Source organism: Corvus kubaryi, unplaced genomic scaffold, assembly GCF_017639235.1.
Source record: "Corvus kubaryi isolate FWS band 111438036 unplaced genomic scaffold, C.kubaryi_AGA036_p1.0 37391, whole genome shotgun sequence".
Taxonomy (NCBI): domain Eukaryota; kingdom Metazoa; phylum Chordata; class Aves; order Passeriformes; family Corvidae; genus Corvus; species Corvus kubaryi.
In genome coordinates, this window is record NW_024581130.1 from 10774926 (window position 1) to 10795002 (window position 20077).

At 50.9% G+C, this 20077-nt stretch overlaps 2 protein-coding genes and 1 long non-coding RNA gene across 8 annotated transcripts in view; all 3 read right to left on the bottom strand.

The window, feature by feature from the left end:
* The window catches only part of LOC121669251, an 8436-nt gene extending 4107 nt beyond the window's left edge, over positions 1-4329 (bottom strand). The window contains exons 1-2 of the long non-coding RNA XR_006017675.1: positions 4146-4329; positions 864-1004 (exon numbers count right to left, since the gene is read on the bottom strand). This is a non-coding gene — a long non-coding RNA (uncharacterized LOC121669251). The remainder of the gene's footprint in view (positions 1-863; positions 1005-4145) is intronic.
* A 589-nt stretch (positions 4330-4918) lies between these two features.
* Positions 4919-8617, bottom strand: UCP3 (uncoupling protein 3). Of its 4 annotated transcripts, XM_042037930.1 has the most exons (7): positions 7216-8617; positions 6769-6907; positions 6438-6648; positions 6043-6240; positions 5761-5862; positions 5499-5679; positions 4919-5356 (listed from the first exon to the last, which is right to left on the bottom strand). In XM_042037930.1, exons 1-7 carry the CDS (start codon positions 7362-7364, stop codon positions 5251-5253), a joined length of 1086 nt encoding a protein of 361 aa, XP_041893864.1. In that variant the 5' UTR covers positions 7365-8617; the 3' UTR covers positions 4919-5250. The 4 variants fall into 4 exon arrangements, with proteins under 4 accessions (XP_041893864.1, XP_041893861.1, XP_041893865.1 ...); XM_042037927.1 differs by having other exon boundaries at positions 5499-5862; XM_042037931.1 differs by having other exon boundaries at positions 6769-8617.
* Positions 8618-8717: 100 nt separating this feature from the next.
* The window catches only part of C2CD3 (C2 domain containing 3 centriole elongation regulator), a 38741-nt gene continuing 27381 nt past the window's right edge, over positions 8718-20077 (bottom strand). Inside the window, exons 29-33 of one of the 3 annotated variants that reach the window (XM_042037925.1) lie at positions 19225-19386; positions 18066-18274; positions 16308-17295; positions 15579-15678; positions 8718-9408 (exon numbers count right to left, since the gene is read on the bottom strand). In XM_042037925.1, the coding sequence (XP_041893859.1) occupies positions 9136-9408; positions 15579-15678; positions 16308-17295; positions 18066-18274; positions 19225-19386 (1732 nt within the window). In that variant the 3' untranslated portion in view covers positions 8718-9135. Of the gene's footprint in view, positions 9414-15578; positions 15679-16307; positions 17296-18065; positions 18275-19224; positions 19390-20077 lie in introns of all 3 variants that reach the window. The other 2 variants (XM_042037924.1, XM_042037926.1) reach the window with 2 other exon arrangements.

Consider the following 20077-nt stretch of genomic DNA (forward strand, 5'->3'; position numbering starts at 1 on the left):
CCCCCCCCCCCCCCCCCCCCCCCGCTTCAATTTTCCAGTTTAGGGGTCCTCTTCAGAACAGGTTCAAGAAGAAGAAAAGCCCAAGAGCTAATATCAAGTAGTGTACCAACCACCTGTTTTCCACAGGGTTTTTACAATGAATAGATTTTCATTACACCTGATGGCTTTTCTAAGAAAAAAAAAATTGTACATGTAAAATACCATCCAGTAGGCAGGTGTTTCTGAACCCACACCTTTCAGGTAAAGGATCAGAGAAGTGGCACAGAAGGATCCAAAAGTGCCCAAGAGAGGTTCAAGCTGACTGTATTTGGGCAGGGTTATTTGAAACCGAACTGCTCTGCAGCTGCCCCAAGCCTGGAGTTCACAGAAACAAAATGAGCTCCCCTTCCTGCTTCATTTTCTGCTCTCTCTGATCAAGGAAGCAACTGATAACAGAGAAGCTGGTAACTCCTGTCCAATGCCCCCAGGATGGCTGGCACCAGGGTTCATTCCCTCCTCTGGCTGATGGAATTTAAACCCAGGGGTTCTGGGATTTAAGGAGCAAAGCCCAGCTTTGCTGCTTGCTGTTCCACTCCCAGCCACATTTGCACAGCAGGAATATTGCTGGTTTCCTTATTATGCCCCAAAGCAGCAGCCCTTGCAGTACTGCTGGAACCCAGAACACCCTCCCCTTGTCAGACACCAACCTGACTAGTCAGCCTCACACTCCTCCGAGGTGAGAAAAACCCCAAACCACTTTAAAATGAGTATTTTGTACCCAAACGGGACCCATTTCAAAGGTCAAATATCCCACACTGCATTCCCGAGCAGTCCCAAGGCTTTTTGACACGAAAGTAAAACTTCCCCCATAAAGGACCATTTACCTTGTAACTGCATCCTCCATAAAACTTCCCACGTGAAAGATCAGGTAGTTGTAACATCCACAGTAGTACATTCCACATAAAGTATCAGGTCCCTTGTTGCAAGATCCACAGCAGAACATCTGGCATAAAGGGCCATTTACCCTGTAACAACATCCTCGGTGAAACTCCCCGCAGAAAGGACCAGGCGCCGTGTAACAACATCCTCAGTGCAACAGACACTTTCCCTTCTCATGTACCGCCCCTTTTCCTCCCCTGTGGTCCCTATCCGGTACTCATCAATTCCAGGAGCCTCGAATTTAATGAGACAGCCCTCAACCTACTGGAGAGGATTTATCTATTTCCCGTTGTGCTCTCACAAACCCTTAAGCCACTCTTCGAGCCTGAGCACTGCTGCAGACCTGCAATATAACAGCAGGCAGAGTTTGACAGCTGGGCAGCTCGTAGCAGGGAGGGCCACTGGCATGGGAAGAGGCACCATCTCGCCCTGCAGGATCTGCTGCCCCGAGGGCCCGGTGTGGAGGCTCCAGGCAGCGAGAGCTCAGCCGCCGTGTCTCATCCTGGCCTCAGCCGCGGCCCCCGCCCGGCGCCCCGAGGCCACCGCGGGGACCCCGAGGCGCGCGGGGCGGGCGCGGAGCGGCGCTGCGGGCGCAGCGCCCTCGGGTGGGCAGAGGCGGAACTGCAGCCGCCGCCCCGCCCGAAACCCCTTTCCACCTTTTCCTGCGACATTCAGTGCAGCTCTCCTGTAAGATTCAAAGGTAAGCAGAATTTTTATCCGTCACTTACAGAACCAATGCCCGCAGCAGCCCCGGGAAGGAACACACGGGACTGTGGTGGAACCAAGGAATGGAGGAGCTATCCTGTCCCAGCTCTGCCTCCTCTGCTGGGAGCAGGGGAGATGCAGCTCTCAACCATAACATCACTTCAGCTCAATCTCACAAGAATTACCTGGCAACACTTACTATTGACCCCAAAGTCCCAGTGCATCATCTGTGTGCTATCTCAAGAAGTTCAGCTGGTCTTTGTGGGACAAAACCTGTGTTGTGTCATTAGAACTGACTCTAAAGCCTGCTACCTGAACTATCCAGCTGTAGGATCAATATAAACATTAGATTCTTGAGGGCAGAGTTTGTCACCCTCTGTAAAGCTCGAGGCTCAAAAAGCAGCTCTTGATGCCTCCAGCACCTGCTGCTGGAAGCACTGGCAGGACTTTGTACAGATGAGTTCGAACCTTTACACAGCTCTGTCCGTGGGACCGAGGGCGGCAAACTGGAGAGACTGATGGAAATAAAACAAATTATTGATTGAAATGGACACTGATGAGACTGAAAGCCCTTCCCCAGAAGTGTTCCCTGCCCAGCACAGGAGCTGTAACTGCTGGAGCAGGGCCTGATATCTGATGAACGCTGCAGCCATGACATTAAAGGCAGCAAAAACAATTACTAAGTAGAAATAGATCCTCACCCAGTCCAATGACCGAATCTCTGTGGCTCATCCTCAAAGGGTGACCCTGCTCCAGGCAGGAATCTCCACAGAGCCCTCAAGAACTGGGGTAAGACACTGCCCTACCAGCAGAAGACAAGGGGTTAACAAAGCTTTTTGGACACATTCTGCCCTCAGAGTTGTTTGACAAAACATCCATCAATACGAATCTTTAATAAAGACAGCTTGTACCTATGCATGCAATAGACTTTTGTATGTTATTTCCTCAAATGTCTCCGTTTTAATATATTTTTATATTAGAAGTGTTTAAACAAGGTTTAACATGAGTTCTGCACCCCGCCATGCTCCAAGCCCTAAGCAAGAGCTGGATATCCTCACACTCATCCAAGCTGAGGCAGCTCTCAGGTAGGGAGGGAGCTGCTGCTGCAGACAGACATTTAAAAATCACCCCTGCCTTGAGGGTGTCCAGACCTGGTAGAAAGCCTTTCCCACCACCCTCTTGGATTCCCCTCCCTGCCACTGGCTTTGCTTCCAGCTTGGGAAGGTTTGTCCTTGGGGCATTTCAGCATCCAAAAGGGCTTTTCCAACTTCAGGGATTCCATGGGACACCCAGTGACTGACCCAGCTGCACAGACAGGCATGGGAAGTTCTTACACACAGATTATCCTGCCTTGAGCCAGAGCACTCCAGGGCATCCTTGAGAGAGTGCAGACAGCAGGAAAAACACACAGCTACAACACTGATCCTGCTCCATGCTTTCCCAGTGGGGCATGAACACCATTTCATCCTGATCTTGAGAGCTCCAAGGAAAATCACTAGTAAGGTGGCACTGAAGACACCACTTTTCTGACACTCCTGCCCCAGAACCACAGCCCAACAGGTTTCTGTGGGAGCCTGAATGATTTGTGCAGCTCGGAAGCTGCACATCCCTAAAGCATTCCCTTAGGAGCATGAAGCTTCCCGTGTGCGTGTTGTAGTCCAATTTGTAACTTAAGCATATTTCAAGACAGTTTAAGTCAGAATGAGGAGACTTGGTGACAGCACAGCATTAGATATGGGACATCAGGAGGCTCACCAGACAACGCTCACTACAGCCTCTCCATTCTCAGCACTCCAGCTGCAGTATTCTCATTTCTCAGTTCTGTTTCCAGGACTCCCATCAGGCCATTTCCAGACGCAAATCCCCAAGGTGTCACTGGCCCAAGATATTGCTCCTCTACCTTCCACCATCCCCCTCCCCGATCCTTTACCCCTTTTATAACCACGGCCCCACCCAGGACACAACAGGAGGCTCCCAGGTGCCTCCTGAGACCCAAATCATTCCAGGTGGGTCAGGAAATAAATACAAATAAACTCGTCCCTTTAGGAGTAACGAATTGTTTTTGTCCCCATTCCCCCTTCCCTCTCCTGTTCCTGGTTCCTAAGGCAGAACACAGAGATCAGGTGGGGTCAGGGGGAAAATGTCTAGTCCAAAACCAAACAAAACTTGTTTTTCCATCGGTTTCCTTCAGGACTGTTCAGTTTTTCCCACTCACCTTCGGCCGTAACGACAGGAGCAGCTTCTCGCTGCGACCCATGGGAGTGGGCACAGGGACACCCATCCCGCTGCTTCCCAGGAAACAGAGCTCAGCCCATCCCACAAAACGTTGTCATCGCAGCTGGGAACGCGGCACGAGCTTTATTCCATGAAAAATGATCCCAGAGAGCCTCAAGTCTCGGGACAAACTCGTCCCACACTGCAGTTGGGTCCCAGGTACCAGTGCTAAAAGAACGCACGTGCCCCTGCGGATCCCACCGGATCCAGGTGACCCCTGCGCAGCCCTCTCCCTTCCGCCCACTCACCTGAAGGCACCGGTCGCTCGTTCCCGGCGATTTTCCCCATCCCTGGCTCAGGACAGCCCGTTCCTGGCGCAGCTGCCGCTGGCACAGCGGAAACAGGGCCGCCGAAGGAAAGCGCCCCGCGGGTTCCGCGCCCCGGGGCGCGCTCGGGCGGACGCGGGGGCGGAACCGCAGCCGCCGGTGCAGCGCCCATCGCGGGGCCCCGCCCCTGCGGGTACCGCCTGCGGGTACCGCGGCGCCAGCTTTTCCTGTGGCAGCAGCTGTCCTAGGTCATTGCTGCTCTTTCCAGGGAGTGAAAACCGCCTTGGGGATTTGCTTCTGATAACAGTAACCAAATTTCTGATGGGAGTCCTTGAAACAGAACTGAGTATCTGTGACAAATGACGATGCTACAGCTGGAGTGATGACAGAGGAAATCCTGTTCCTGCCAGTTACCCATAGGAAGAAAGCAATTCCCAGGTGTCTTGTGCTTGATAAACAGGGAAAGAGAATTCTGTGTCCTCTCCTGCTTAGGATGTACATTTTCACTGTCCTAAAAAGGGACCATTTGAGGCTTTAACGTGATTGGCGAGGGTCAGGGATCTGCTGCCGCCTTGGCAGGGCAAAAGGTTGGAGATGCTGCTGGTGATTGCGACAGACCTGAATAATTAGGGATTAAGGGGAAAATGTTCAGTGCACCAAAAGTGGTAGAGAATGTGAGCCTGACTGGTGTCACGTGTGGAGCTGGGACAATGACCTTCAACCCCCCAAAAAGGTAAAGAAACCCTGAGCCACGCTGTGATCAGACCCCATAGGGGCGGTTTATTAGAAGCGCCAGTAAGGAATAACAGGGATTCTCTGGCCCTCAGCTTGGTCCCACCTGCCCATACCACTGCTCTTGGGAAGCGCTGCTCTTCCTGGCCGGAAAGCCAAGAAACGTTTATTCCTTTGTCCCTTAAAATTCCTCTCTGAAAACCTCAGTTCTCCCATGTTTCTCCTCAAACAGCATCCTTTCTCCTTCGTCTCTCGTGTCCCTCCCCGAGCGTGTGGCTTCACTGCCCCCCAGCGCTTCAGCAATTAATGTAATTGATGCTGAGCCTCGCTGGGCCGGCGAGAGGCGCCGCAGGGCTCACGCCAGGGCCGGCCGTGCCAGCAGCATGGCGCGCTGCAGCTGCTCGTATGACACAAACATCACCACGTTCCAGGAGCCCAGCCGCAGGAAGGACGGGACGAAGCTGTGCCGGGAAAAGCAGTGCTGAAGGGGACCTGCCGGGGACATGCCCATCCCCAAAGCCCAGCACGTGGGTTGGAATATCTGGGGTTCAATGCCACGGATCCGTGCAGTCATCGCAGCGAGTTTGCAGGTGCTCAACTCACCCCTTGTAGAGGCCGGCGGGGCCATCCTGCATGAGCAGGGCTAGGAGGCAGCTCAGGGCGTTGCGGTACTGCCCGGGGCTGGCGTTCATGTACCGCGTCTTCACCACGTCCACCGGTGATGCCACCACTGTGGCGCAGAACCCAGCGCCAAAGGCGGCCACAAAGTGGCATGGGGCGTTGTCTAAAGGTGGGGAAGAGCCGGGGCTTGGATGTTGCGGGCACAGGGATGGCACCTGGCCATGTCCCCCCATGCCGTCCTCACCTGTCATGAGCTGTGCCCGCAGTAGCGCGTCCTTGAGGAGGTCGTAGGTGACGAGCTCCCCGCAGTTGATGATGGCATTGCGGGCGATGTTGGGCAGCGTCCCTGGGCAGGAGGGTGGTAGCATTGGGAATGCTGGTCACAGCCCCTCCTGGAGCACCCTGGGCAGGTGCCCAAACCCTGCTGTCCTCCTTCTTGTCCCCATACCTCTTCCCTTCCTCGTCCCCGTTTCCATTTCTATTCCCACCCCATCCCTTTCCCATGCCCATCCCTGTCTGCTCCTACCTCTCCAGAGCCCGCGGAACCCCTCCTCCCGGGCGATGGTGCGATAGGCATCCATGGTGCCGCTGTACCGGCGGGCACTGTCTGACAGTGCCCCACTGGCCTGGAACCGGACCTTGACCACGTCGGTGGGCTGGGCACAGGCCACGGCCACAGCTCCCGTGGTGCAGCCAGCCAGGAGTCTCACGACCATGCCTGTGTCTGGAGAGGGCAGGTATTGGGGCTCCTGGCCCTGCAGGGACCACCGGCCCTGCGGGGACCCCAGGGTGAGTGGCCCGTGGTGCCTCACAGAGGGTCATCTTGGGGAGTTGTGCCCCCCAGGGTAAGCTTCTCTCTGGGAGAGGGCTGTGCATCAGGAAGGGGGTGTGCAGGGATGTCCAGACTGCCTGCACACTCACTCTCAGCGCCCTTGGGGGTGTAGAGCTGCTTCACAGAGTCATACAGCCCGATGCGGATGGAGGCGAAGCTCATCTGGCGCTGCAGCCCAGCCACCAGCCCACTGTAGAGGCTGCGGGCTCCCTCTGTCCTCACCATGGTGCTCAGTGTCCCCAAAACACCCCGGTATTCCACAGAGCTGATGGTCCGGGGGATCCTCACCTCGCCCTGGATCTGTGGGGTGCCAACTATGTCACCCCACCTTCTGTTCCTCCCCAAGCGCCACCAGCTCTGTGCTAGAGCTGGCATGGGCTCCCTTTGCCCACAGGGTTTTGGGGGCCCGGCGGATCGTACCTGCAGCCGCACTTTGGCGGTATCCAGGGGAAAGGTGAACAGGTCAGCGATGCAGCCGGCCATCCCCGCGCTGACGAACTTCACGGCGGCTGGCGGGGGCACCTCGGGGGGCTTCAGACCCACCATGGTGGCAGAGGGGCTGGAAGAGAGGAGGGGTTTGTGGAGGAGCCGGGAGAGCGCATCAGGATGGGGCTTCTTGTGGGTGTCCTGCTCGGCGACGGAGGTGATGATGTGCCATGGTGGCTCTCGATGGCTTTGGTCCATTTCAAAAACCGTATCCTGCCCTGTCTCCTCACTTCTATCCCGGGGAAACTGAGGCACAGGGCTTGCTCAGCATGGAGATTCACCAATGCCCACCCTTCCCTATCCCACCCATAACGGGGGTTGCTGGGAGAGATTATCTCCCCAGAGTGAACTGCCCAGAGCCATGTCCCTCCGTGGCCTCACCATAGGAACCTCGGCACAGTGTTCCAGCTCCTGCCTTGCACAGGCAGTGCCCTGAGAGCCGAGCTGGCCCCACCCTTATATAGCACCCAGGAGGACATTCCAGCAGCCACGGATCGGGTGACAGAAAGACAGTGTTCCCCTGGTGGCATTTGAGTTGATGGGACTGGGTCACCTGGCACCCGTGATGAGGTGGCTGTTTCAGCCCTCTGCTCTCCTCACAGGGCTTAGGCATGGGGAGAAGGGTCCTGCCCAGACCCCCTGCATAGGACTGAGGAGGTTTTTACCCTAAAACTACTCCGGCAAGGACAAGATGCAGAAAACCCTTGCCCCAAGGCTTTACAGCAAGTGGTTTGGAGGCAGTGCAGCACTGAGATCTTTGTGCAGGGCAGGTTGAATCCCTTTGCCTGACAACAGACCATGGACCACAGTCCATCCCAGACAGCTGCTGTGCTCCCAGCAGGATTGCCTCTGCATGGTGGAACGTGTTCCCCAAGCTCACGTGGAGCAGGGGCCGGGTGAGCACTTGGAGTGAAATCCACCACCAAACCTGTGTTGCCCTTGGGAGCGTGGCAGGGCGCTGGGTCTCAAGCTGCCAGAAGGGACTGGGCTACTGGGCTCAGGACAAGAGGCTAGAGGCCAAGGTGGAGTGAAGAAATGCCCCTTTTCCCCCATTTTAAAACAACTCTGTGTTTAACCCTTGATGCTCATTAGCACCACACACAGAAAGGGCCCTCAGGATGTGCTGTGAGCCTCCGCACTTGCACCTGAGCTTGCCTTGCACAAGGGGAACTTGATGTGGTCCTGACACCCCGAAGCCACCGTCGCTCCATCCCTCAGGCTCCAGACAAAAGCTGCCTGGCACTGATGCCCCTCTCCAGACGGCTCCTGCCTTGTTTTCCTGCCCGGCTCCACTGCTGACCTAAACCTGAAAGGAAGACGCTGTTTACCTGTTTACCTCGGGCCCAAGATACATCTCAGGGGCCAATGCTGTGACCTCCTCTGTGACAGTAATCCCAGTCCAGCTGGCATTCCGCCTGAGTTTTTTTGGAGATGCCATCAGGAGAAAGCAGCCTGCACGTCACTCCTGTCCTTCCAGGGGACACTGGGCACCTTCACCTCCCATCCTGACGCAGCAAGGGCAGGGAAAGGGGCCACAAGCACAGGGCAAATTGTGCCAGCAGTGAATTACGCATTCAGGGTGGCTCCTGGGAAAAACAACACTGCACAAGTGGGAGAAAAAAGGGATGCTGATCCTTTGGCTGCTTAAATCCTGAATTCCATGCATGGTTTGAAAAGCAGCTCAGATTGGAAGTGACCCGTCCCACGTGGGCTGTGCTGCACGGTGATACTCAATTCCCTGGCAAAGCAGTGATCTTTCCACGTGCTCCTGGCCACCCCAGCTTCCAGCAGCATTTCTCTGACTTACAAGCTCACGTGGCAGAGATGCCTGTCCCCTGTTGAGGGAAGGTTCCTGCCCTGGCATCGGGACACTTTGCAAGGGCTGACAAGAAACCAGGGGATTTTTATTGAAACAAACTGGAGAGAGCAGTACAAAAATAACTGAGTTCTGTTGGCATCAAAGTCTGTTCTCTGAAAAGTGTACAAAAATAATTTAAATATAAATATAAAAGTCTCATCTTTCTAGTCACCCTCTTTTGTACACCCGCCAGATTTTACAGTGCCCTTGGCCTGTGTTCACACAAGCCCTTTGGGCACCTGTGGAAACCGAGAACTGTGCTGCCCACCAACTGTTTTTGAAAGGGCCATTTCACAGGAATAAATCCTAAAACTGGATTACCTGGCGAGCAGGTAACAGGTCATGGATTACCCACAGGGGTGCGTCTCCGTGGGGACCTGCCCCTGCAAGATGCAGCTCCCCGTGGGTGACCACAGGTTTTAAGCCCTTCTAAATAGGGGACTTCAATTAACTAACCAATTAGGCAAACTAAAAACAGAGCCTGAAAGCTGTGGCCTCCACCTCCCCTTCACTGGAGGGCTCAGCCTTTCCCAATGCAGCCGGCCATGGCTTAGGAAGCTCTGCCGTGGACGGTCTGTTGCCAACACTATTCCTTCTTGGAGAGCTGAGCAGAGAAGATCCTGGCGATTCTTTTGGCTTCCTCTTCTGAGAGGTCGGGAATGGGCCGGGGATGATTTGGTCTTCGGTAGGGGATTCCTCTGGGCACTGCTCCACTCCTGCTCTGGGGAGAGAAGAGACCAGCTGTGAGAGCTCTGCCCTGTGCTTGGTTTCAGGTCGTGGCAAACCACAGGGTTGTGCAGAGGGTGACAAGTTGGGAGACACAGAAAAAACCACCCCAATGGGAAAGAGAACAATCCGAGTCCTGGAACAGGGCTCCTGTGTGTGACCTCTGAACTTGTGAGCATCCATCCTCAGCCAAGTCTCCCTGTATGAAGACAAAGGAATGACAGTGGTGTAGTCACTGGGACCTGACTGCATTTTGGCTTTCAATTATTATTTTACTTTATAATTTGCAGAACCTTGAAGACCAAATCTCCTCACAGTGGAAAGGAAATGCTCTCTCACAGCAAATCTTAAGCCTGCTGAAAGGACAAGGTAGTCCTTGTAGTCCAAGGTAGTCTCCACCCTGGGAGGGTGGAGAAGACCTGCCACAGGGTGTCCAGAGAAGCTGTGGTTGCCCCTGGATCCCTAGAAGTATTTAGGGCCAGGCTGGATGAGGTTTAGAGCAATCTGGGATAGTGGAAGGTGTCTCTGCCCATGTCAGGGGTGGCACTGGATGAGTTTTAAGGTCCATCCCAGCCAAAATCATCTGTGATTCCATGATAAATGGGGTGGGCCAGGCTCAGCTGCCTGCAGGGACCCCAAAGCAGCAGCCCATGAGAGGAAAAGCCCTGGTTTAAGCAGTGTCATCGCCTCTGTGCTTTGCCTGCAGCCTCCCCGCAGCCTGGCTTTGTCCCAGATGTTCCAGCAGCACTAGAAGATGAGCAATTTCAGCGTACAAAGAAACACACATTTCTCCCCAACTAGTGCAGAGCTGGGCTGTGCCCATGAAGCACTGAGAAAAGCAATCCTGCTCTGGGAGCCTTTAGAGGAGGAAGCTGTGGGGCCAGGAAGGTCTTCGGGAAAACTGATCTGCCAATCTGGCCTTTCACCTACATGACTGGGCTGCTTCTCTTAGCCTTGGGAAAGGTCTCCTGAGGGGGATCAGCTTCCTCACAAGAGAAACAGCACCAGGATCCTGTTTTGGTGCACTTTGATATGTACCCTCTGGAGAGGGAAATGGCTTTTTTAGGAATAAATGAGTCTTTGTGTTTGGTAACCTGTGCATTACAGGCTCAGATGACAGCCTGCAGGTAAAATACTTTAAAACACTTCCTGTTTTTATCGCACTGAACTAACAGACATGGATAATTAGGAGAATCTTTGCTCTGCTCTTCTTTCTTCTTAACTATTCTCCAGGATGAATTTCCTACAGCAAAATGTAAGGAGCCAAGAGAGATTAAATGCAGACCTGGCCACAGCAAAAGCTTAAAAACCAGCAGAGAGAGCTGCTTGCTGGACAAAGCACCTCCCTTGGACAGGGCCGTCCAGAGACCAGGACAGTAGCTCATTCCTCCCATGCTGTTTTCTGCCCATCTGTCCAAGGAACGGCTGAAAGGTCAGGAATGGCTGGAGAGGAGCAGTGACCAGGCTCTGTGCTGATCCCTGAATTCAGCACAGCATCTGAAAGCATCTCTCTAGGAAATTCCCCCAATCTGCCAATTACCCTATTTCAAAGGTGCATGAAGCTGCACTTCCTGCCTTCCACAGCTCCCCTTTCACACGTGCCACATGTCCTGCACAGCCAGGGATGGAGAGCCAGCACCTCCTATTTTCAATGTAAGGAATAGAATCCCAGAATGGTTTGGGTGGGAAAGGACCTTAGAGCTCATCCAGTGCCACCCCCTGCCATGGGCAGGGGCACCTTCCACTATCCCAGCTTGCTCCAAGCCCCGTCCAACCTGGCCTTGGACACTTCTCTGGGCAACCTGTGCCAGGGTCTCATCACTCTCACAGTCAAGAATTCCTTCCTAACATCTAATACCCCTAAAGCGCCCTGTACTCTGAAGCCACAACACAAGAGCAGGTGCCTGGTGCTGTCTGACGTCACTGAGGCGAAGGAGAGCAGTCTGTTTGCTCCCAAAGTCAGGAAATCGGTGTGCTTGGAAAACACACCACTGGCATGTTGTTTCAGAGATGAGCAGCTAAAATACACCTCCTCCCGTTTTCCTACCATTGCCCAATGTGCAGGATGAAATGCTGTTAAGATGTGTGCATCTATCCTAATGACCTTCCTAAAAATGAACTTCCAGCTGTGGAAAGGTTTAACAGCAGCTCCTGCTGCTCTTTTACATGAACAGGTGTGAATCAAAATGAGCGAGGCTTAAAAGCACCGTTAACACTCCCAGCTCAGACATGTGACCAGAACCATAGAATCATGGAATTACTGAGGTTGGAGAAGACCTGTAGGATCGTGGAGCCCCACTGTTCCCTCAGCACTGCCAAGGCCACCATTATCCCATGTCCCCAGGTGCCACATCCACACAGCTTTAAGTCCCTCTGGGGATGGGGACTCCACCACTGCCCTGGGCAGCTGTGCCAGTGCTGGCCAGCCCTCTGGGGGAAGAAATTTTCCGTAATATCCAACCCGAACCTCCCCGACACAGCTTGAGGCTGTTTTGTCTTGTCCCTTGTTCCCTGGGAGCAGAGCCTGACCGCCCCCTGTCACTGTTGAGGCAGTCACGACACACACGGACAGTGCCTTGGACAAAGGGCAAAAAGCTGTTTATCAAACAAAGCAGCCTCTTTTATACACCTTTTGTATGTCATCATTCGTGTTACACACTCATTGTGTGCAGCTAAACTACTGCAATAGACTCCTTGGCCATTACTAACTTCCATGTGCTACCACTGGCTACCTAGAGCATAAGCATTCAAGCATTCAGAAAAATAACAAGTGTGGATATACTGCTGTTTTTCTCCTTCTGTTGCTTAACTTGCATGTTTCTGTTGATACTACACTCTCACGGGTAAAAACTAATTAATCACAGACTTTTCTCACAGTCCTCTAGCTGAAGTAACAGGCCTGAGCCATAATTTTACAAAGGCAACAAGGCCTTCATTTTATAAGGTTTTACTTAAATGCCACACCCCCCTGGCTGCCCCCTCCTGTCAGGGACTTGTGCAGAGCCACAAGGTCCCCCCTGAGCCTCCTCTTCTCCAGGCTGAGCCCCTTTCCCAGCTCCCTCAGCTGCTCCTAATGCTCCAGCCCCTTCCCCAACTCCATTGCTCTTTTTTGGACACCAAACCTTCCTTTAAACCATCTCACAGGCAGTTTCTGACTGTCAGTTTTATCCTCCTGCATAGTTTCCAGAGCACACATCCGAAATGTCATTTACACCATTCCTCACCCCAAGAACAGGTTCAGGTCAGTGCCCATCCCAGGTTTCTCCGTCTCTGTCTCTCAGACTCCAAGTGTCTGGTGCTCAGCCAGGAAGCACACATGTTCCATGGGGAAGATCTAAGAGGAAAGGGGACTTGAGGACCATGCTTCACTTTTCTTTTTATAGGAATGGCAGGGACACTGAAACCAGCCAAGGATTATCCAGTGCCTGTGTGCCAGGGCTGGACTAAAGCAGATTCATGAGCATGTTATAGGTCATGGTGGGGACATGGCCTCTTCCAAGGTCAAAGAATTCCAGTCTGGGGGGCAGAGAATGATTCAGCACTGTGGCTCAGCAAGTTTGCCCAGCAGTTCTGTTTGTGCACAGGGATGGAGGGCAAACAGATCTGTGTTAACAGGCTACAACCTACCCTGGCAGTGGCCTTGCACCTACTCCTGCTTTCCAGGCAGGAAATCAGGAACATCCAGCAGATCAAGAAGAAACAACACAACCAAGAAAGGATGCTTTGGCTGTTGCTGCCATTGGCAATTTTGGAACATATAAAGCGATTGTGAATCTGCCCAAGGCTGTGTTACTTCTAATTCACACTGACAGTAAATCTATGTACACACAAATATGAATTATTCCGAGTAAAGCTGGTTTCCATGTAAGTTTCTTATCCTTTCGGAATATTCCTAGAGGCGAGGGGGAAAAAAACAGCATGGTATTTGGAGAGGGACTTTAGCCAATGGCCTGGAGTGCCAGGACAAGGGGGAATGGCTTCCCACTGCCAGAGGGCAGGGACAGATGGGATATTGGGAAGGAATTGTTCCCTGGGAGGGTGGTGAGGCCCTGGCACAGGGTGCCCAGAGCAGCTGTGGCTGCCCCTGGATCCCTGGAAGTGTCCAAGGCCAGGCTGGATGGGGCTTGGAGCACCCTGGGATGGTGGAAGGTGTCCCTGTCCATGGCAGGGGGTGGAACAAGAGGAGGTTCTTTACCACCCAAACCATTCTGGGATTCTGTGATTTTATGGAAAAGTTTATCAATGTTCTGATTTTTCAAACCTATCCGCTAGCCCCCACTCAGAGCAGGTGAGCAGTGTGGAAGATAAGAGCTGGGAAGGACCTCAAGAATGGGAAGCCTTAGTTTGATGTAACAGAGAAAAGAAGTAAAAAACAAAGAGGTTTTGTGAGGCTCTACAAAACTCTGATCCCTGGAAGTTGGTCACAGCATCCATGCTGAGCCTGAACTGTTGCAGCACCTTCTCAGGGACCCATGTCCTCACAGCAGGAGCTGAGACAACCTTTTTGTCTTAAATGCTGCCCAGCTCCACACCACTGCTTCATCATTCCAGGAAGAAGATGGGTAAAACAGGGAGTCAGACAAGCTAGGGAGAGGGGGCAGGAGCACCAGGAAGGCCACGAGAGACGTTTGCCAGCTGCCAAGTGAGTGAGGGCTCTGGTGATGTCCAGAGGACAGCTCAGATTTCAGCCTTACTGTCATGCTTGGTGTTGTGCAGAACCAAACCAAGCCCAGCTTTAGAAACTGATGTTCCAAAGGCCAGTTAAAACCAAAACTATGAGGAAGCATTTTTCTGAACTCTGTGTATTGGTAGCAGTGAAAAACTGGTTCTTCACAGAGGGGGTTTGACGCACAAGGCACAACTGAATCCTGTCTCAGCACACCTTACAAGTCCTGCAGCAAAGGATTAGTGCCAGCTAATCCTGGAATTAAGCTGCTTTAAGATCAAAATATCCAAATAGCGCCTTGCTAACGTTTTACCTAATTAGTAATGATTTTCAGGGCTGTATTTCCAGCCACTCAGCTCAGTGCTGCAGAGAGGGGATTCAAGTAAAGCTGGTATTAGTATTAAACCACAGCTTTCCATGACTTCAGAGCTATTAGAACCAGTCTGAGTCTGTTTTGATTCATCAGACAAGCTGTTTCCAGTGACATAAATGTTCCTTAAAGTGTTTGTGTCATAGGTCATATGGAGAGGAACCAAGGCATCATCTTACCTGGGAGTGGTAAACAAACAGCCCAGCTGCTGCAGCACCCAGATCCACATCAACATCCACAGCAAAGCTGGGGCTGGAAAAGGATCATGGAATCCCAGAATGGTTTGGGTGGGAAGTGACCTTAAAGCTTATCTCATTCCAACCCCTGACACAGGCAGGGACACCTTCCACTAGGCCAGGGTGCTCCAAGCCCCATCCAACTCGGCCTGGAACATTTCCAGGGATGGAGCAGCCACAGTTGCTCTGGACACCCTGTGCCAGGGCCTCCCCAGCCTCACAGGGAAGGATTTCTTCCCAATATCCAATTTAACCCTCCCTTCTTCTAGTTTAAAACTGTTCCCCCTTACCCATCACTATCTGCCTATGCAAAAAGTCACTCACTCTCTTTTTTATAACCCCTCTTTCTGAACTGAAAATAAGATAAATATGAAGACCTTGAAGCAACCGAGCCACAAACCTCTTGCAGTAAATAAATCTTTATGCACATAAAAAAGCAAAACCTCAGCAATCCCCAGCTTTGGTGCAGGAGGAACAATCACTCCAGTTATTCTGCTACTCCCTGGGTCTCAGAACTGTTACAAGATACCTCTCCAGGTATCTCCCTCATTTCATCCTGATCTAAAAGAGATAAATTGAAGCCATAATTGCAAGTTAGAACTCCCCAGAATTAGGCATATCACCTCACATTAAAGCACAAAGAACATTTCCCAAGCATACTGAACAACTGGTTGATATAAAGGCATAAAGCTCACAGACAACACAGCCACGGATGTTAGAAACCATCCTCACGGACAGAAGAGGTACCAGGAAGATTCCCCTTGACACAATTTGGAAGCCATCACCTCTAAGTTGAGTGCTGGCAAGCAAAGGAAGGGAGAAGTTTTTCTTCCTGCTTTAAGGAATGGATTAAGTTGGACAATAAAGGAAAGGACATCCCATACTTACTTTTGGAGATGTGGAAGGATGAGAAGAAGTGCTGAGCAGTCTCATGGAGGCTTCCATCTCCTGGGGTGGAAGGAAGAAGTTTGGAACAACAGGGTCAGATCTGAGCAGAACTGTTAAGGAACAACTTTTGGCAGTGTGCAGTTGCACAGAGGTCCAGATGTGGAAAAAGCTTCAGCTGTTAACAGGTCTGAAAGTGAATCTCATTTGTTTTAATCTATATTCCATTGCTCTGAACACTTGGTTCTCTCACCTGGGCTCGCAGAGCATGGGACACTGACTTGCTTTAAAACAACACCTCACAAATTTGTAGAGGACTTCATCCTGCAAAAAATTCCAACACTTAATCTGAGATTTGGAATTTGAGGAAGAAACATTGGGAACTATTTTAAAAGCAAAATAAAGCATGTTTCTTTTTAATACAGGAGAAACACAAGAGCTCTAACACATGGGGAAAAATAACATGGAGAGAATGCAAGAAGGCATGTCAGAACAACCCAAAACGAAACGATTCTCACAAATGACAACATTTATTGGCTACAAGTGGCAAGAAAGTCATCACTACATTGTGTGAAACAGTGTAATGGACCTTCCCAGATCACCACTTCTGGATTCATTTCCCAGGGAAGAGCTTCACATAGCAAATTTCTCTTTCCTGAGGCCAGGGAAATTCTAACTAAGCAGGGAGAGTCATCAAATACAGGGAGTGCTTAAGAAAAGAGTAAAGGATACAAAGTGATTTTTGGTTTGACGGAGTTTTCCGACCCTTCCACTGGATCTTCACCGCTGTCATCAGGGAAGCTCTCGCTATTTCTTTCCGAGCCAGCTTGGGCGGATACACTCTGAACACAGCTACCATCAGAACCACTTCCTTCCTTGCCTTGATGATCTCCATTCACAACCTCAGCACTTTCCTCCTCCTCCCTCTCAGTGGTTTTTTCATTGGTCAAACCTATGTCTCCCGGGAATGGCGGCAGTTCCTTGGAGCCTGCATGGAACTCTACACTTTTCTTTGCAGGTTCAGTGTTCAGTGCTCTGTCCCAGAGGCTCTGTCCAGTGGGCTGAAGTGGATCCTTCTCTGCTGTTCCCGTGTTGCTGTTGAAGGTGTGGAAGTCTCCTGCTGCTCCCCAGGGGCTGTTCCCACCTGCATGGGGGCTCACGGGCAGGCTCAGGGTGCTGAGCACGCTCTGGCTGTCCCCATGCAAGATGCTGGACAAGGTGCTGCTGTTCCCTCTCTGGAAACAACCTGCATCTGTGGAGTGCTGGTCTTCAGGCCTGGGGTCGAGAGGATGCTGCTCATCCCCCTGCCCTGTTTCGGAGATCACACTGGACCAGGGGCTCGTCCTGTCCGTTACAGTTGTTATTTCATTAAGAGTTCGTGGTTCTATAACATCTTCTTCGTATTCTTCTTCACTGTGTGGCTGGATGGCAAAAGGACCTTTGATTTCCTGGATATAACCCACTGGATGGTCATCTTCAGGGACAATGGGGCCTAGAAGTTCGTGCAACATGTGTCTGTCAAACACAGCTCTCCCAGAACTGCATGGCTGCTGTGTGTCACTCGAAACGCCGGGCGAGTCCGACTCCAGCCGGCCTTGAGGACCTTCCGGTCTGGCTCCTTCCTCCTTCCAGCTGGGTACATCCATAGCACCCAGCTCCCTGCTGCTGTCCTGATGTGCATTAGAAGCTTCTTTGCTATTTTTAGTTACAGTCTGCAAGTCTGGTTAACAAAAAAAAAGCATCAGTAAATGCATGGAGCAACAGTTCAGCTTATATTTGATTTATTTGGGTTTTTGGCAGAAAGTCTTAAGGAAGGTTAGGAGCTAAACATGCACAGCTTTGCCAACACTCTGCTGATGTGAGCACGCTCTGCTCTGTTTCCCACTGACAAGACCAGAAGAACAGAAATGCTAAGGAAAAAACAGAAGCATTAAGGATGAACTCAATGGGAAATTGTGCAAATCCTTAAAAAAGCCACAATCACTTATTTTTGTTTCCCAGTGAGCAGATTCTATTCATTGCTTGCATCTTCTGGGAATTGAGTTCACCAGTATTAGGTAAAATGGCAAACTATTTTGAGGCATGTCTTGCTCCAAGGGAATGGTGAGGGACATTTGGAAAAGGAGAAGGAAGAGTCTGAAACAGATTGTAGAGGAAGGCATGTAAAAAACCAGTAAAAACAATTGCGAAGGATGAGAAAGGAAATAAAAAGAGCAAAACCTTGGAGAATAAAGAGGGAAAAAACCAGAGAAGATCAAGGTGGTGATACAACAATGGCAAATTCTGGCATAATAAGGATGTGCCCTTCATCTCCTGGAAATGCTGCTTCCCTGTAGGAAGCCATGGGCAGAAAAAGCATGGAGTAACTTTTCCACTGGCAGCAACTGTAGCTCTGGGCTCCAGCTTATTCTCTACTCTGGTAAGTTATTTTAAAAGCATCAGCAGGGATTTCATTTTCTTGTCATTTTGCTACTCACAGCAACAACTTACCATTGATTAGGCTGCTGACCTGAGACACCAACTGACTAGATTTTTCCAAAAGATGGTAGCCTTTGGGATCCACTTCTCTGCTCATCGAGCCCTGATGGTCAGTCTCCCACTCCTCATGGCTTAGTTTGGATGTGCTGAAGTCAGGAAAAGACCTGGTCAGCTTCTGACTGAAGTATCTTTGGACCTCATCCAGCTCGCTCAAGTTTTTCCTGCAAGCAGTGGTAAGAAATTCGGTAAGAGGGGGAAAATAAGCCTGTGGCAGTTGGGTTTAAGTTGGATCACCCTAGTCAACAACATGTAGATGTGCAAATGAAGGATTAAAGGTTTTTATTGAAAAACAGATCAGTAGGCAAGTGTTGAGGTTGCTCTAAGCAAGAGGATAACACTCCAGAACAAATCCTGACTTGGCTATGAAACTTCGTCTGGAAGCTAAAAAAGAGCTAGTTTTAAACTTACTTAATCAAATGAGTTGGATTTGAGATGACCTTCCAACAAAAGTCATAAAGCCAAGGATATTACTTGGCTTATGGCTGAGCTTAATAAAAATCTGAGGATTTCTATGTGTTTAAGATCTAGGGATTTTAAGATACATTGCTTGTGGTACCAGGGGAAGGGATGAAATACCTCAGGAAGTCTCTTTCATCCCTATATTCCTACAGATACTAAGTACTACTCTTCTAAATTTATACCTCATTTAAACCTAGAATCTAGTCAAGAGAACAGTGCTTCTAGCAAGAAGAAAAAGATCCTGTTAGGAAAGGATATACTGCCCCGTGCAACCCAAAAATGCTTACAGGCTTGTTCTTGTACCTGTGGAAGTCAAGTGAAGGGACTACTGGGTTCGTAGCACCTGTTGTGTGACAGCAGTAGCAGGATGGATAAATCCAAGCATTCTCTCCAGATTTGGAAATGCTGCTGTTGCTGTTCCCGTTCAACAGCCCACCACCCTGCTACAGCACCTCAGGCCTGTCGTGGAGCTTCCCACCCAGTCCCTGATTTTCCAGCCTCGCCTCATCCCGCTGTAAATCACACCGGAATCTCTTCATGAGTTATTGCACTGTTTCACCTTCATTTTCTTAGAACTGGAGCCGTCACTTCCAAGCTCTTCCCTGCTAACCTAAGGCCTGGCGTTGCCCTGCTGGCCAGAGCCCTGCTTTACCTGAGAGCAGTGAGGAGAGCAGCGCGTGAGGACGGCGATGCCAACTCCAGCCTGGCTGCCCGGCGCGTGTTCCCTTCCGCCTGCTGCAGGGATTCATGGAATCTGCGCACGTTCTGCATGTGCTCTTCGTGTCGAGGCGTGTGCGTGCCAGGGGGGCTAATCCTGCTAACAACAGGCCTGTGTTTAATATCAACAACCAGGCTGGAACCTCTAACTGTGGAAAGTCTGTCAACCAAGAATACCCAATGTCTTGAAATCCACTAAAGAGCCACCGATGGATGAAGCTAGTTCTTTCAAATGTCCACAGGAATGTCATTTACTGTTTCAGATTTATACCAAACTCAAGTTAATGGTGTGGCTGGTAGGGAGTTTTCCATGCCTGCTGGCAGCTCCCAAGCTAGTTGTTTAGATCCCACAGTGGTGAGCCACAGTCCCTCTAAACTTCAAAGACATGTATGGGAAAAGGATCATCTCTGTAGGCTAAACAAGCAAATCATGAACTAAAACACTCTCTCACCCATTTTAAAGAACAGAAAGCAGGAGTTACTGCAGGATATCTGACAGTCTTACTCCTGGAATAGGCAATACTACAGCATTTCACCAGCTGTCATTCACTGGCTGTGGACAGAAGGGGATGCAAAATAAAGGGGATGCATCAGGGATGCTCTATTCTAATTTACACTTACTAAAAATAAAACCAAATACAGACACAATCCTTATTCTTATGAGGGCCTGGAGCAAGTACCTGCCAGTTTGAGCAACGGCATCATTTAAATCCTAATTTACAAGGGTGCAAATGAAACACATCAGGAAATATCAATGACAAGGAAAAGAACATTTGGGTTGTGTCAAC

Bases quoted from the DNA above. Each gene is read 5' to 3' on its own strand.
- UCP3 (XM_042037927.1), bottom strand. From the start codon at position 7,364: ATGCCACCAGGGGAACACTGTCTTTCTGTCACCCGATCCGTGGCTGCT. The intron at 6,649-6,768 runs GTACGATCCGCC...GGCACCCCACAG, and splicing joins CCGCCAAAGTGCGGCTGCAG to ATCCAGGGCGAGGTGAGGAT. The intron at 5,357-5,498 runs GTGAGTTGAGCA...TTCCCGGCACAG, and splicing joins CCCGCCGGCCTCTACAAGGG to CTTCGTCCCGTCCTTCCTGC.